The sequence below is a fragment of the Dermacentor albipictus genome, chromosome 9 (genome assembly GCF_038994185.2).
Source record: "Dermacentor albipictus isolate Rhodes 1998 colony chromosome 9, USDA_Dalb.pri_finalv2, whole genome shotgun sequence".
Taxonomy (NCBI): Eukaryota; Metazoa; Arthropoda; class Arachnida; order Ixodida; family Ixodidae; genus Dermacentor; species Dermacentor albipictus.
In genome coordinates, this window is record NC_091829.1 from 110785024 (window position 1) to 110798193 (window position 13170).

At 47.9% G+C, this 13170-nt stretch overlaps 1 protein-coding gene across 1 annotated transcript in view; it reads left to right on the forward strand.

The window, feature by feature from the left end:
• The first annotated feature begins 1217 nt into the window (after positions 1-1217).
• The window catches only part of Dab (DAB adaptor protein), a 115666-nt gene continuing 103713 nt past the window's right edge, over positions 1218-13170 (forward strand). The window contains exon 1 of the mRNA XM_070525245.1: positions 1218-1381. Coding sequence (XP_070381346.1) covers positions 1330-1381 — 52 coding nt within the window. The 5' untranslated portion in view covers positions 1218-1329. The remainder of the gene's footprint in view (positions 1382-13170) is intronic.

Below are 13170 nucleotides of genomic sequence, written 5' to 3' on the forward strand. Positions count from 1 at the left end.
AAGGCTCCAAGAACCAGCACTCATCCCCTGCTGCCACCAGCCATTGCTCATTCATTCCCTTGTAGGAAATAAATTTGATCTAGATAAGCTCGCGCATCCTGAATCTTTTTCCACTTTCAGATTTGCTGCTACGAAGCAGCTGTTAAGTTTGCGGTATGAACCATGAAAATAAGCTTTGCATAAGATGTGCACATATGAACATTTGAAATGCGTTTAAATTTACGTGTGTGCACCGCATATATCGAAAACGTGCAGCTGCTGTGAACGACGTTTAGTGATCACTAAACGTCGTCGTGATCACTAAACGTCGTGACTGTCAGAATTCATCAATGAATTCTGACAGTCAACGCGGCCACTGATAATTCCTGGCACGTTAGTTTGTTGGCGACATTCATTATTCGTCTCGTTTTGGCAGCCAAACTGTGCTCACATAATTGTCTACGACACGTTTGAGAAGTTTTCTATAAACACTGTTTTAAACATTTCTTGCCTTCCGCCTCTGCGAGAAAACTTAATTCTTATGCATGCTGAAAAACCTTTCACCGCTTTTTGTTGCAAGGTAATGCGCGTTTGCACGCGAACTTTTGAGCTGTCCGAGCCACGGGCGCAGTGAGGATATTATATCAAGGGATCGAGAGGGGTCCTATTCTTTATATGTTCATTCGTGCGTGTGTTTGTGTATGTGCGCGCATATATGTACACACAAACTAAAAGTTTCGGGGGGTCGGCACCTCTCCGGCTACGCCAATCGTTCGAGCTTGGCCTGCATTAAAAAAGTTTCATCTTGCTCAGCGGTTGCGTACAGTTGCCGCATGTAGCTCGCGACCAGCAGACAAAAAAAGCAAATGGAACATCGCGTGGGATTTGCCTTCTGCGCGCGCGCGAAGTGGCTCCACTGCAGAGCTAGATCATAAACCGGGCCTATGCGCAACCCTGCCCCCTGCGGGAACATGTACAGGAACACTAAGAACCGCATAGAGTTTACTGTATATGCTACCAAAAGTAGCATATACAGTAAATCTAGAACCGCATAGGGTTACTGTAAATGTTACCAAAGTTTTCTGGTACCGAGTAACTCTAGAACCGCACAACGTTGAGCGCCGCCTCGTAGCGCTTTGAGAAAACGGAGCTGAGTCAGGTTCTAGATTCGCACGCACGGTGACGCGGCCGTCGCTGGGGGCGTTGTTTCTCATGCGCGCGCTGTTCGCACGCGCTGGCGCAAGTGAGCGCAGACCTTGCGTGCAGCGGTCCCGCGGCTCCACTTTTGAAAGACGACGCCCCCCCAGCACATAAGGCAGCCAGCCATCTGCAGACACCACTGGCATCACCATGGCCGTTGTCTTGGATACCTGGTCGAACCGAGGAGCGGAACGCCTATGGGGTGAGCACCGCATGTGCGATTGCGGGTTTAGATATCCATTCATATGCGCGCGCACGCTAGCGGACTGCGCTTTCAGTTTCCTGTGGCCGGTTCACGTGGTGCTACGACGGCCGCTGCAGATGACTTTGCAGACTGCGGCGAAGGTTTTGTTCGTCTACTAAACGTTGCAGCCGACCGTAGAATTGCGTCGTACGGATCTCTGACGTAGCATACATAACGGATGCATACACGCGTGTCTCTCCACAACGCATCGCATGACACCGCGATCACCGCGCGCATCAGGTTTCCCGGGATTGTCCGAGTGCTGCGCGAAGACAACTGCGGGTTTTTACCACGACTGCGCGGCGATAGAATCGTTCGACTCTGCACGCAACAGCTGGGCACCGATCGGAGAAGCTTTAACGAGTGAACCGCAACGGTTGTCCGTCAATCAATTAAAGCGCTACCGAGCAACGCCGGTTTGTCACGTGTTTCATTATTCGACTGGCGCATCAAACTTAGACAATACGAATATTTCTGTGTCTTAGCGCCCCGATGTCAGTTTGGACGTCTGCAAGGAAAGCATGCTCGACTGCGTATTCTGTTGTGTGCGTTTGTTAAACAAGAATGAACAAATAAAAATCCTTCCAAAAATATTTCTAGAACGACTACGTGAAAGGGTGTCTCTGGACAAGTTGGCACAGTTATAACTTGACAAATAATAGCTCGAAAACGTTCAGTTAAATTCTTGGATTTTACGTGCCAAAACAACAATCTGATTCGGATACACGCCGCAGTGGGGGCTCTGGACCAATTTTTGACCTTCTGGGTTTCTTTAAAGCTCAATAACACACACACGCACACACCCACACCGGATGTTTTTACGAATACATTGATGATATTTAAAAATAGCTGTTTTGAAATAAAAGGACGGTCCCTTCGGAGACATGCCGTCAGTGGTGGCGACCACGGGGGGACGGATTATACGCGCTAATTAGTCGCTAATTGACAAATGTCTATTACCTACCTTTTAAACATTTAGTGTCAGCGGACTCATCGCAATTGAGAAATTGAGGTGAGCTCTCCGTACAAGTCATATGACCTTTTGGATCTAGAAAAAATGTGATCACCTGCGGAACTGTGACATCACAAACTTCGGCTATCAGAGCGCGTGAAACCGAAAGTGGGAAGCTGCAGGGGAACGCAAAGCCACGCCCCTCAAAGCGACGTTCTGCCTACGTCACTCAAGCAGTGGACAGCCAGAGCTCCGCCTCCTCGCTGTCGTGTGGGATTCAGTAAAGTGCGACACACAGCAAGTAATCTGTTGAACAAGTGAACGTAACTGAATTCCGATGGAAAAGAATTAATTGAAAGTCACTAGAATGAGCTCCACTTGTTTGGAATGTTGCTGAACGCATGTCTTTGTCATGTCACACCACCGAATGCGCACACGCCGCAAATTATTAGCTATGCGTCGGATTAAAAGTGTAAATGTGAAAAGTCGCAAATTCGCCCGAAAGGCGAAGCATTGATTGCGATAGCAAATTATTAGACAGCTATACGACGCAAGCATAGTAGTTTTATCGGCCGTATAAACCCTAAACATTCGCTTCCTAACAAAATGAACAAGCATTGTGTCACGTGCGCACAGTCAGATATAAACACATCTCGCTCGTTGGCCCCGGACAGTCGCTGTCAAAACGCTGTTGTGAAGAGCGGCAGCAGTAGCAAGCGAATTGACCTTCGTGCTACCTCGCGTCTCAACACGAACTAAGCGGCGAAAACACAGCGCGCCCGAGGCTATCAGCCCTCGGCGTCCCTAGACTCTGTCCCCATTGCAGATTGCTTTCGAGGTAGGGCCCGCGCAGCCGCGTTCCGCTGCCCCATACGCAGCCTCCGCCAGAGTAGAACGCCCCCGGTGCCACGTTGCCAGTTGGTGCCACCAACTAGCCCGCTTATCCCTGTTAAATATGCCCCATATACGCAGCCTCCGCCGCTCCGTTGTGCGCCGACATCCTACCGACATCCAAGCATGATCCATTCGTCCACGTCTGTTCATAACATCTAGTGGACGTTCTACTAACACATATTTTGTAAACATCTATCTTTAAGCATTAAATAGCCGGCGTCTTGTTGACATTCATTGTAATTTGGCATTAGAATGTTTATGGACACTATATACTGACGTCGCTGGGATGTATCCGCTGCGCGTTGTCGGGTGGCTACATTAAAAATTTTTTCGAAGATTTATTTAAGGTGCCATATTCATTTAAGATGCCGCACTTAAGCGGTGCCGAGACAGGAACCTATATACCTACCGACCGACTGCAAAGTGCCAGGTAAGAGGCAAAGAACGCTAATAACGTCATCTGGCATAGACGCACAATGCTAAGCCGGAGGCGCCAACTGGTTTGTTTAGGGGCCGTATTCCGAAACGATCCGCTTCGGCGATACTATCGCCTCGGTGATAGTATCGCCGAAGCGGATCGTTTCAGAATACAGCCCTAGCTTAAAGGAAGAGAAAGCATATGACGTCACGGGGAGACACCTGCTCCCGACACAGCCCACTCTGACGCCGAGGGTACCCCGACGACCGTCGAAAATGGCCTAAAAAACCCAAGTGAGTAACTGAGGAACGTTTCGCATGTAACTTCATTCACAGTAAAAAATAAAATACGGGGTTTAAAGGGGCCAAGACATGGTTGTTCCTCTTTTCTCAGTTCATCGCTGTTACTAAGAGCACAGGGCCGTATGTTCATACACATGTAAAAAATATAAAAATTATAACTGAGCTTTCAGCGGGCATTTTAACCCGAAATTTCAACTTGAGGTCGCTGCCTCTAAGCGCCTCCCACCGCCATTGTGGCATGGCTTCTGTTTCGTCAACAACTGCGCGGGAGCACTCTGTGTCGTCTGCTCCGGAGCGTTTCGAAACTATATATGCGGCACCTTGTTTCGCGCGCTTTAGCACTCAAAGACATAGAAAAGGTGACGCCGCTGTAATGGGCCCGCAATTCTTTCTCTCGCGCCATCAAAACAGTCCAAAGTAGAGAACTCCACCTGTACTTAGCGCCGCAAAGTGGGGACAGTAGACGCCGTCCCTCTCTGTGCAGGCTAATATGGGCCGATGCCGTATTTAACTCAGGTATTAACGAGATAGCCCATGCCTCAGAAAATCCCATGTCGGCGTCCGGCGTCGGACGCCGTTCGGGAAAAAAAATTTTGGACCACCCATACCCAGGCGATCCATGTGGCGCAAGGAATTTACTAAAGTAATTAAATTTCTCAAGCTAAAATACGTGAAAAAATCGTAAAGTACGACATGCACACAACCCACAGACATGATAGCTCTCGGATTGTAATTTGACTATACGAGAAAATATAATTATGTTACGCGAAAACTTAGAGAAACGTTTTTTCCAGCGTCTCTGCAATTCACATACCGGCCGCGGCGTCCGCCATTTGCGCACGCCGGCGCAAGAGGCCGCGCTTCTACCCCAAAGCCCGCCTTCGTGCATAGCGTTCGCGGCCATCGGAAGAGCTGTCCAACCCAGACGATGCACCGCCAGAGCCCCTACAGTACACTGAGACGCTCGAGTACTACCGACAAAGTCGCCATAACTATCCCCCTCCTCATCCTTCGCTTAATAGAGCAGATGCCGCTGTCTGGCGGCAACTGCAGACCAATTCATTTCGTTGTCTCCACATGCTACATATGTTTCATCCCACCCTGTACCCTTCCTCTTGTCCCCACTGTGGGGCCAAACCCACGGTGTATCACTCCATATGGGAATGCCCTAACCCTTCAGGTGTTCCTCCTATACCCAACCGTATACCCTTTCCTCTTGGGAGTCTGCGCTGCTCAGCACAAGCCAGCAGAAACAGCAACGGCTGATCCAGCGGGCTCGCGAAGTCGCGCATGGCAATGGAGCCCTGGACTGAGGGCCCCACTCATCGAGGAAATTTTCTACTCGCTTTATGAAATAAATGTTTATTCTCTCTCTCTCTCTCGCGGCCAGCGTTTCCCGATAAACATTAAGGTTACATACGCTCCAGTTGCCGGGAAGCTTGAGTAGCAATCAGGGATCTTTGAATGCTGTCGCGTTCTACTCTTACAGGCGAAGCTTAAGCGTCCTCCAATTTTTTTTTAATTGTGCTGTGTAATAATATTACGATATCAGTTATATGGATACTCCAAGAGAATTTTCGCCGACGTCGTGGGCGTTGCTGTTGACGTCGGCGTTGCCGTGTGGCTACGCTTACATTTAGGTGTATGTATTATTAGGCCATGTCATGCTATATGCCACTCTGCATATGCGGGTTATATAGCTGCATTATTCTATCGATAAAATTCCTCATATCAAGTCTTACAGTCTTTGCTACATCATTCCTCAGAATTTTGACAACGGCAGCCCACAAAAAATGCTATGAAACACAGCACTCACAGCGCATACTTTTTTTTTCTTAAATCTTCTCAGACTATCATGTTAAAAGTGTAAAACAATATCGGAGCTCGAACCTGAAAATGATGATGCACTCTTAACTAGCGCGGCGCTTTACAGGCAGCGTAGTGTAGCCTGTGCGATGTCATTACGGGCCCTATATACACGGCGTGGTAAAGCTGTTAAGGGCGCCCAAATGATGACGCGCCTGCGTATATCGCGTCCGCGATAGTCGGACCAGAGTATATTTAGAACAACGTTCGAAAAGTTCAAGCACAACGCTAAACCACGCTATCGCAGTCAATGCTTTGCCCTTCGGGCGAAAGTGCCAATTTTGAACGCCAATATTCGCGCTTTATGTAAGTTGCAACACGGGCATACTGTTCTTTCAATAATAAAAATGACAAGTGCCATTTTTCTTGTTAACAAGAGGCTACCAGTAATCGGAACGGTGCTCAACAATTTTTATTTTGTGTGTAGGCGCTGCCATGGTGCCATACAGGCGCTGTATGTGGCTGCATGACAGCGCCTGCGCGCACACACACACACAGCACGAGGTCGCGGGATCGAAGGTCGCAGGATCGAATCCCGGCCAAGGCGGCCGCATTTCGATGGGAGCGAAATGCGAAAACACCCGTGTACTTAGATTTAGGTGCACTTTAAAGAACCCCAGGTAGCCCACATTTCCGGAGTCGCTCACTACGGCGTGCCTCATAATCAGAAAGTGGTTTTGCCACGGAAAACCCCTTAACTAATTTTTTTTTTGAGATCGAGAGACAGCGAGTGGGTGACGCGTGGGAGCGCTTCATAGCAGCCGCCGCAGAGGCACCTCCCAGATGACGCACGCTACTATGGCGCCATCTCGTAGCCATCGTCACCGCACTACACTTCTGGCGCTTTCGCCATACCCTCCTCCGCCGCTTTTCTCCCCCTCATGGTTCTGCTGCACTCTCCTCCGGCGCTTTACTCCTCGCATTCTTCATTCACCGCTGCGCTCCGCGTTTGTTCTTTCATCATAATTCGCTGCGTTCGTTCGCTCGATTACGCCTTCGCTCGCCGAAAGAACGGGCGCCTAAAGCCCAGACCACAAGTACGCTTGCGGACGCGCCCAAGCTCGTATGTACGCGCCTTTCGCCTGCTGCACCTCGCGAGGAATTGCGGTTTGCATCCACAAGAGACGCGCGACAGTGCGCTCTCACTGGGCCGCTCGTAGACGCCTCGGCAGACGCCATTTCGTATTTAGTTGTTGACAGTGTTTCAATATGCTTCACTATCTACATAAATGTACTTGTTATATTTTATGCGAAGCATATTACGAGAGCACAACCCAGCTCCTTAGGCGCGGCGGTGTTGCCTTCAGTGACCTTTGACCCCATGCCATACCACGTGACACCGTGACGTCACGACAGAGGAGAAACGGGGCTCCAACTCGCGCCGTCGCTCGCGGCGTCGCAGCTGCGCTTGCCTCTGATAGACATTTTCTAGGTGGCTTTGATCGGACGCGGTGAGCGTCGAGCAACGCAGCGTTCGGCGCGACAACGAAATGTGCGCCTGAGCAAGCGACGCACGCCTGAGCCGACACCGACGACACCGGCTTTTCTGCGACACGAGCTCCTTAACGCTGTCGCGTTAAAATAAAGGCTAGTATGCTTCGCATCCTGGGCTTAACCTTAGCTAAGCCACAGCCATTTTTAGAGCTGTTAGATAAGCAGGGAATTGAAAGCAGAAGCATTTTATTGCATTATATAAATCGGCTTCAGTGAGAGTTCATTGTACCGTGCCGTGACTGCGTAGCCAGGCGCGCCGTGGCGCGAGACAGGGAGGAGCTGTTCACCGTGATTGCGCGCACGAGGCGTACCGCACCGTCTGCGCATGCGTGGTCGCAGGGACGCGAGTTCGCACGCGTCCGCAAGCATGCGTGTGGTCTGGCCCGAAGAGGTGTAGCTTTTGCTCGGGCCCAACTCCGACGCGGTCTATTCAAATACATGTAAAACGCAGAAACGCAGATAACCCCTGGAGGTATCTTTAATGAAATTTGTTGCATTTGAGAGTGAAAGTTCAATTGTAGTAACTGTTGGAAGCGGAATATTGATTTAGGTTCTGAATTTTCTTCAAAGAATTTTGAAAACTTCGAAAGTTCGAGAAAAATAGAAGCACGAAGTTTACAAATTAATAGATTTGCATCAAGAGTAGATATCGTGCTTCTGTAAATGGCATCCATTAAATAATTCAAAGCGAAAAAATTCGATATGTTAATTTATATCTTACGTGAATGTGTTACGTTGTGTACAAGGGTTCTGCAAAAGCTGTATTACCATATTACTAAGTTTTTTGAGATTCATGTGTAACATATCAATTTAGCCCACGTTAGATGTACTTTACAGAATTTACAGAATTGTGATATCATTTTTCATTGTTGAGTTAGAGTTTTACACTTCATAGTTACGCTTTTTTTCAAAATTTGCGATTTTTGCCATTTTTTTACGAAAAATTCACGCCCTAAACAAAAAAAACAGAAACCAACAGTCACGAGATTTTATGTTTTTAAGTGCAACAAATCTCGTCAAATTCGGTGCAGTGGTTGCCGAGAAAAACGGATTCTCCTTTTGCATGTATTTAGATGGGAGCACCCGAGCTAGAGCATCCTCTTAAGCGTTGCGCTCTAAAAGAATCAGATGCACCTTCTGCACCGCGCCGACAGCTCTGATATTTTGCCAGCTTTCCGCGCGACGTGTGCACTTTAACATGCACTGCATGATTCAAGCTCACCAATTTGGTGTCCTGGTGCTGCTGCGGCACGATGGGTTTTATCGGACGCTGTAGTGGAGGGTTGCAGATTAATTTTCACCGCGTGGGGTTTTCTAAAAGTGAGGCTAAAGGGAAACGTCAGAACCATCAGACTGTTAAAGTGTACTTTCAAAACTGTATTTCTTTCGTTAATTTCGCAGCAATAGGTGCATTATTAGAACAGAAAGGAAAGTCAAAGTTCCATGGTTTCAATAAGCAAGTTACCGCAAAGATCCTGGCATGGCAAAGAGAATGCTTCGCATTAAAATAAATTTGTCTGTTTTCTGTACATATCCTACGCACAGGGTCGCCCGGTCTTAGGGGAAACACGCGAGCAGCGCCACATGTGGTCGCTGGACGAACTGCTTGCACACGCGAGTTGGGAGCATGCATAGGCGGGGCATATATGAACAGCGAGTCGAACTATGAGAGGAGGCTTCTTAATTTATGATTAAAGTGCAGAGCACGAAAACAAGTCCAGGACATTCGACAGACGACAGGACCAGCACCGACTCACAACTAGCGGCGTGCGAATATATTCGAAACTTTCGAATAACGAAACGAATAGTGTCCTATTCGATTCCATCTTAGAATCGGATGGTCACTATTCGTAAGCACTAACATTTATGGAATAGCTTGCAAAGATTTCAAAACATTGACTGTGCGCAATCGAACATAAAATTGGAGAAAAAGAGCAATAATTACCTTCCTCAACGGTATTATAGGCCTAAAACATGAAAACTTGCATAATGGTGCGGGCTACATCACTCAGAGGGTTAGACTCTACCAGCTATGCGGCGATCATTCGCACTCTCATAAACGAGTGCGGCTTGTATGCGCACAAATTGCCTATTTTTTCAAATGCTCCATCGATGCTCTTAATAAGTATTTCGTAACGTGAAAATTAATGACAGAGTTGCTAACGTTATCAGTACACACATGTGAATATTGCTTTAAGTTATTTGAAAAAATGGTTGTTCATTCGTCGAAAAGTATTCGGAATTCGATTGGATTTGTTGCTCCTGGCACTATTCCGTCCGTATTCGCTTTGGTCTTAAAAAAAAAACCAAAAAGAAAAGCCACTCGCGCATCCCTACTGGTAACTGAACGTTCATAACGAACGTCTTCATGCAGTATGAATGCCAAATTTTTCGCTCTCTGTATACATTCATCACGAACGAAAACCGGCTTGCCTAGTTTGCTGCACTGCTATACGTAATTCGGAAACGGCGCTAACATATTTGGACGAGTGGTGACACGGCCTCTTAAGTTTCCGCTCAAGCTCGCCTTCACGTCTTGGATTGTCTCGCATATAGGCAGCCTACGCTCGAACCCGATTTACGAGTATGCTAATTTACTATTCAAATTGAACACTTTTTCGCATAATGAACAGCCGTGCCCAGCATAAGTGTCAATTGCGAGGTTGGGGGAAGGTACAGTGGGGAGGCAGGTTTTTTTTTTGTCCTGCTACTGAATGCGTCTGTAAAAGTTGCATTTGTGGCTGTAAACGTGCATACGCAACAAAACTTGGATTATCTATTGTCATTGCCTTTGTCTTGGACTTTGCAATGGATCCTACGTTTTCTTTTGGTATTCCTGCGGGTGAAGTGCTCTAAAAAGTAACAAGCTGCGGCGCATAGTTATAAGGGCGACGCAAAGAATGAATATATCTGTTAGCTTTTTATGCGAAGCATATTACGAGAGCTCGACCCAGCTCCTCAGGCGCGGCGGTGTCGCCTTCAATACCACGTGACACCGTGACGTCACGACAGAGGAGAAGTGGCTTTGGCTCAACTCTTGCAAGATGGGCTGGTTGGGAATCGAACCAGGGTCTCCGGAGTGTGAGACGGAGTCGCTACCACTGAGCCACGAGCACGATGCTTCAAAGCGGTACAAAAGCGCCTCTAGTGAATGCGGTGTTGCCTTAGAAATGAGCTGTTTCTAAGGCTCAGGCGTGCGTCGCTTGCTCAGGCGCACATTTCGTTGCCGCGCCGAACACTGCGTTGCTCGACGCTCACCGCGTCCAATGAGGGGCGCGTAGTCGCTGCGCCGTAGCCCATTGTCTTACACCCCTTGGCGGGTCGACGGGAACGCTGTCGCGTTCCACTCTTGAAGGCGAAGCAGAGTAACGCATGAGTTGTTTCTTCGTCTAGCCGAACCAAATATAGCCAAGCAAAAGCAGTTCACCAGGCTAAACAGTGGTTCAACAACTAAAATAAAGGCTAGTATGCTTCGCATCCTGGGTTTAACCTTACCTAAGCCACAGCCATTTTTTTTTGGTATTGACGTGCTTTTATTGAATGTTACAGTGAGATTCTATTTGTACAAAGGGATGAACCGTGCGTAAATAACTTCCAAATTTTGATCACAACAGTGACTGAATTTGTGCGCCTCCCTCAGTGGACAGTTAGTTTGGCCTCCACACGACCACCACCATCCCTCTCCTCGGGAAAGTGGGAACACTACGCCTCTGCTCACCTGTAATATAATACAATCTTCGCATCCTTTTCGACCTTTTCATCGGGCGAGGAGGATAAGAACGCATGGCGAACATTTCCTCCTCTCTGGAATTGTGGGAGCCGGCGCGGCGCGTCTTCAACGTGTTGCTGTAGCGTGGTGCGGAACGGTTTGGAGATCTTTTAGCTCGCTCTCCGTGAAATTTATGGGATGTCAGTTCACGCATGGTCGTCGAAGTACCGCGTAGCCCCTCGGAGCAGCGGTAGCTACAGCATGCGAAAATTTCTCTTGGGTGCGCATACAAGTGACGTGCATCATCAGCCGTGGTTGGTGTTGGGCTGCTGAGCACGAAGTCGCGGGATCGAATCCCGGCCACGGCGGCCGCATTTCGATGGGGGCGAAATGCGAAAACACCCGTGTACTTTGATTTCGGTGCACGTTAAAGAAACCCAGGTGGTCGAAATTTCCGGTGTCCACCACTACGGCGTGCCTCATATCAGAAAGTGGTTTTGGCACGTAAAGCCCCATAATTTAATTTTAAATCAGCCGTGGTGTGTGTGTTGTGAACTGTCTTGTGCTGTATCGGTGTTCACTCAGTGAAGAGAAACGGCGCCTGTGAATAGCCAGTGTGAATTGGAAAATCTTCTCGCTATCTGATTGCTTGGCGTAGGGAACTAAAACATAAAAGTATAATGCCGGTGTTCGGCCAACCGAATGTAAACCTTGGAACATCAAAGCGCCGATAGTTATAACATATCTGCGTCAGCCACCCGCATCATTCTCGTGCATTTCAAGTATACACTTGAAATCACTGTGCTATGCCTACGCTAGCCTCATGCGGCCGATGGCGTTACCCAACGCAACGATCACTGCGGTTTGGAAAGCTCCATGATACATGTGGTATAACCTTTGTGTTTCGACATTGCCTGAACAGTAATACCCGAAGGAGATGGTCGTAGAGGACGGGACCAATAAGACTGAAAAAAAAAGAAGATCGCTTCTCATACTTTTATTTCGTGAGAAAAAAAAAGAAAACGTACTTGCGGCGCAATAATACCTCGCATGGTCATGCCGCATGCTTGGACAACGCGATATACAGAAGAAACATATCAATAACCCACCATCCACCACTGTTTCGGACGCTTGCGCATTCCGTAGACGGTCGCTCGACTGCTTGAAAAATGCAATTCATACTGTACGCTTTGCTGTGATTACTATGTAAAACTATTTTATTCGTGGGCGAGAAATGTATTCGTAGTCGCGCAATGTATCTATAGATTAACCATCTGAACGCTTGTCAAAGTAAAGAGAACCACTTATTTCGCTGCAGACCCACGCTGTTGGGATCGTCACATGTTTCGGAACTACTCACTGCTGCTAAACCGCGGCTTAGAACTGCAGTGAGAACGCTGCATTGAGGTCACATCGTTAAAAATAATTTTCAGAAATACAAAGCCGATCTCCGAGGCTCAAACGCGCGCGTACACATCGCACTGGGTGCTCCGTCCGCCTCAGTGCCGCAGGAACTGCGGTCACGCCGAGTGAAATCGCTTCAGCATTTCTCGCAGAACCGTTTCCCACGTAAAGGACGCCACGTCGTACTAAATAGACCGCGCTATATATGCGAAAAACAACCACCAAAAACTGCCGCCGAGCGTACACCTGCGGCATAGGAAACGGAGCGCTCGCCCAAGCCGCAATGCCAACTTTCCACAGGTGGCGCCACTGCGTACGCAATATGGCGGCGCCCGTGAAACAAATAAACGGCCCATATTGTTCACAACGAAAGAAAAATTTCTGTAGTTGCATTGTACGCTATCAAGTGTTACTTATTGAAACCACAAATATATATTTCGGAAAACAACCAAAATGAACAGCTTCGCATTCACAGGGCTCTTCGAAGAGTCGCGGTCAGCAAGTAATGTACGTCTTGTTCCCTGAGCAACGTCTCATGTTTTGCATCTGAAATTTGTTGTATAATTTAGCTCGAACTACGTTTGGTTGAGCACAGTCGATATTTTTTTTAAAATTCGAAAGGTGTTTGAAAAAATATTCGATTTTACGAGTAGTTTCTATTCGATTCGAAGGCCGTATCGAATATATAGCACTATGGTCGAATATGTA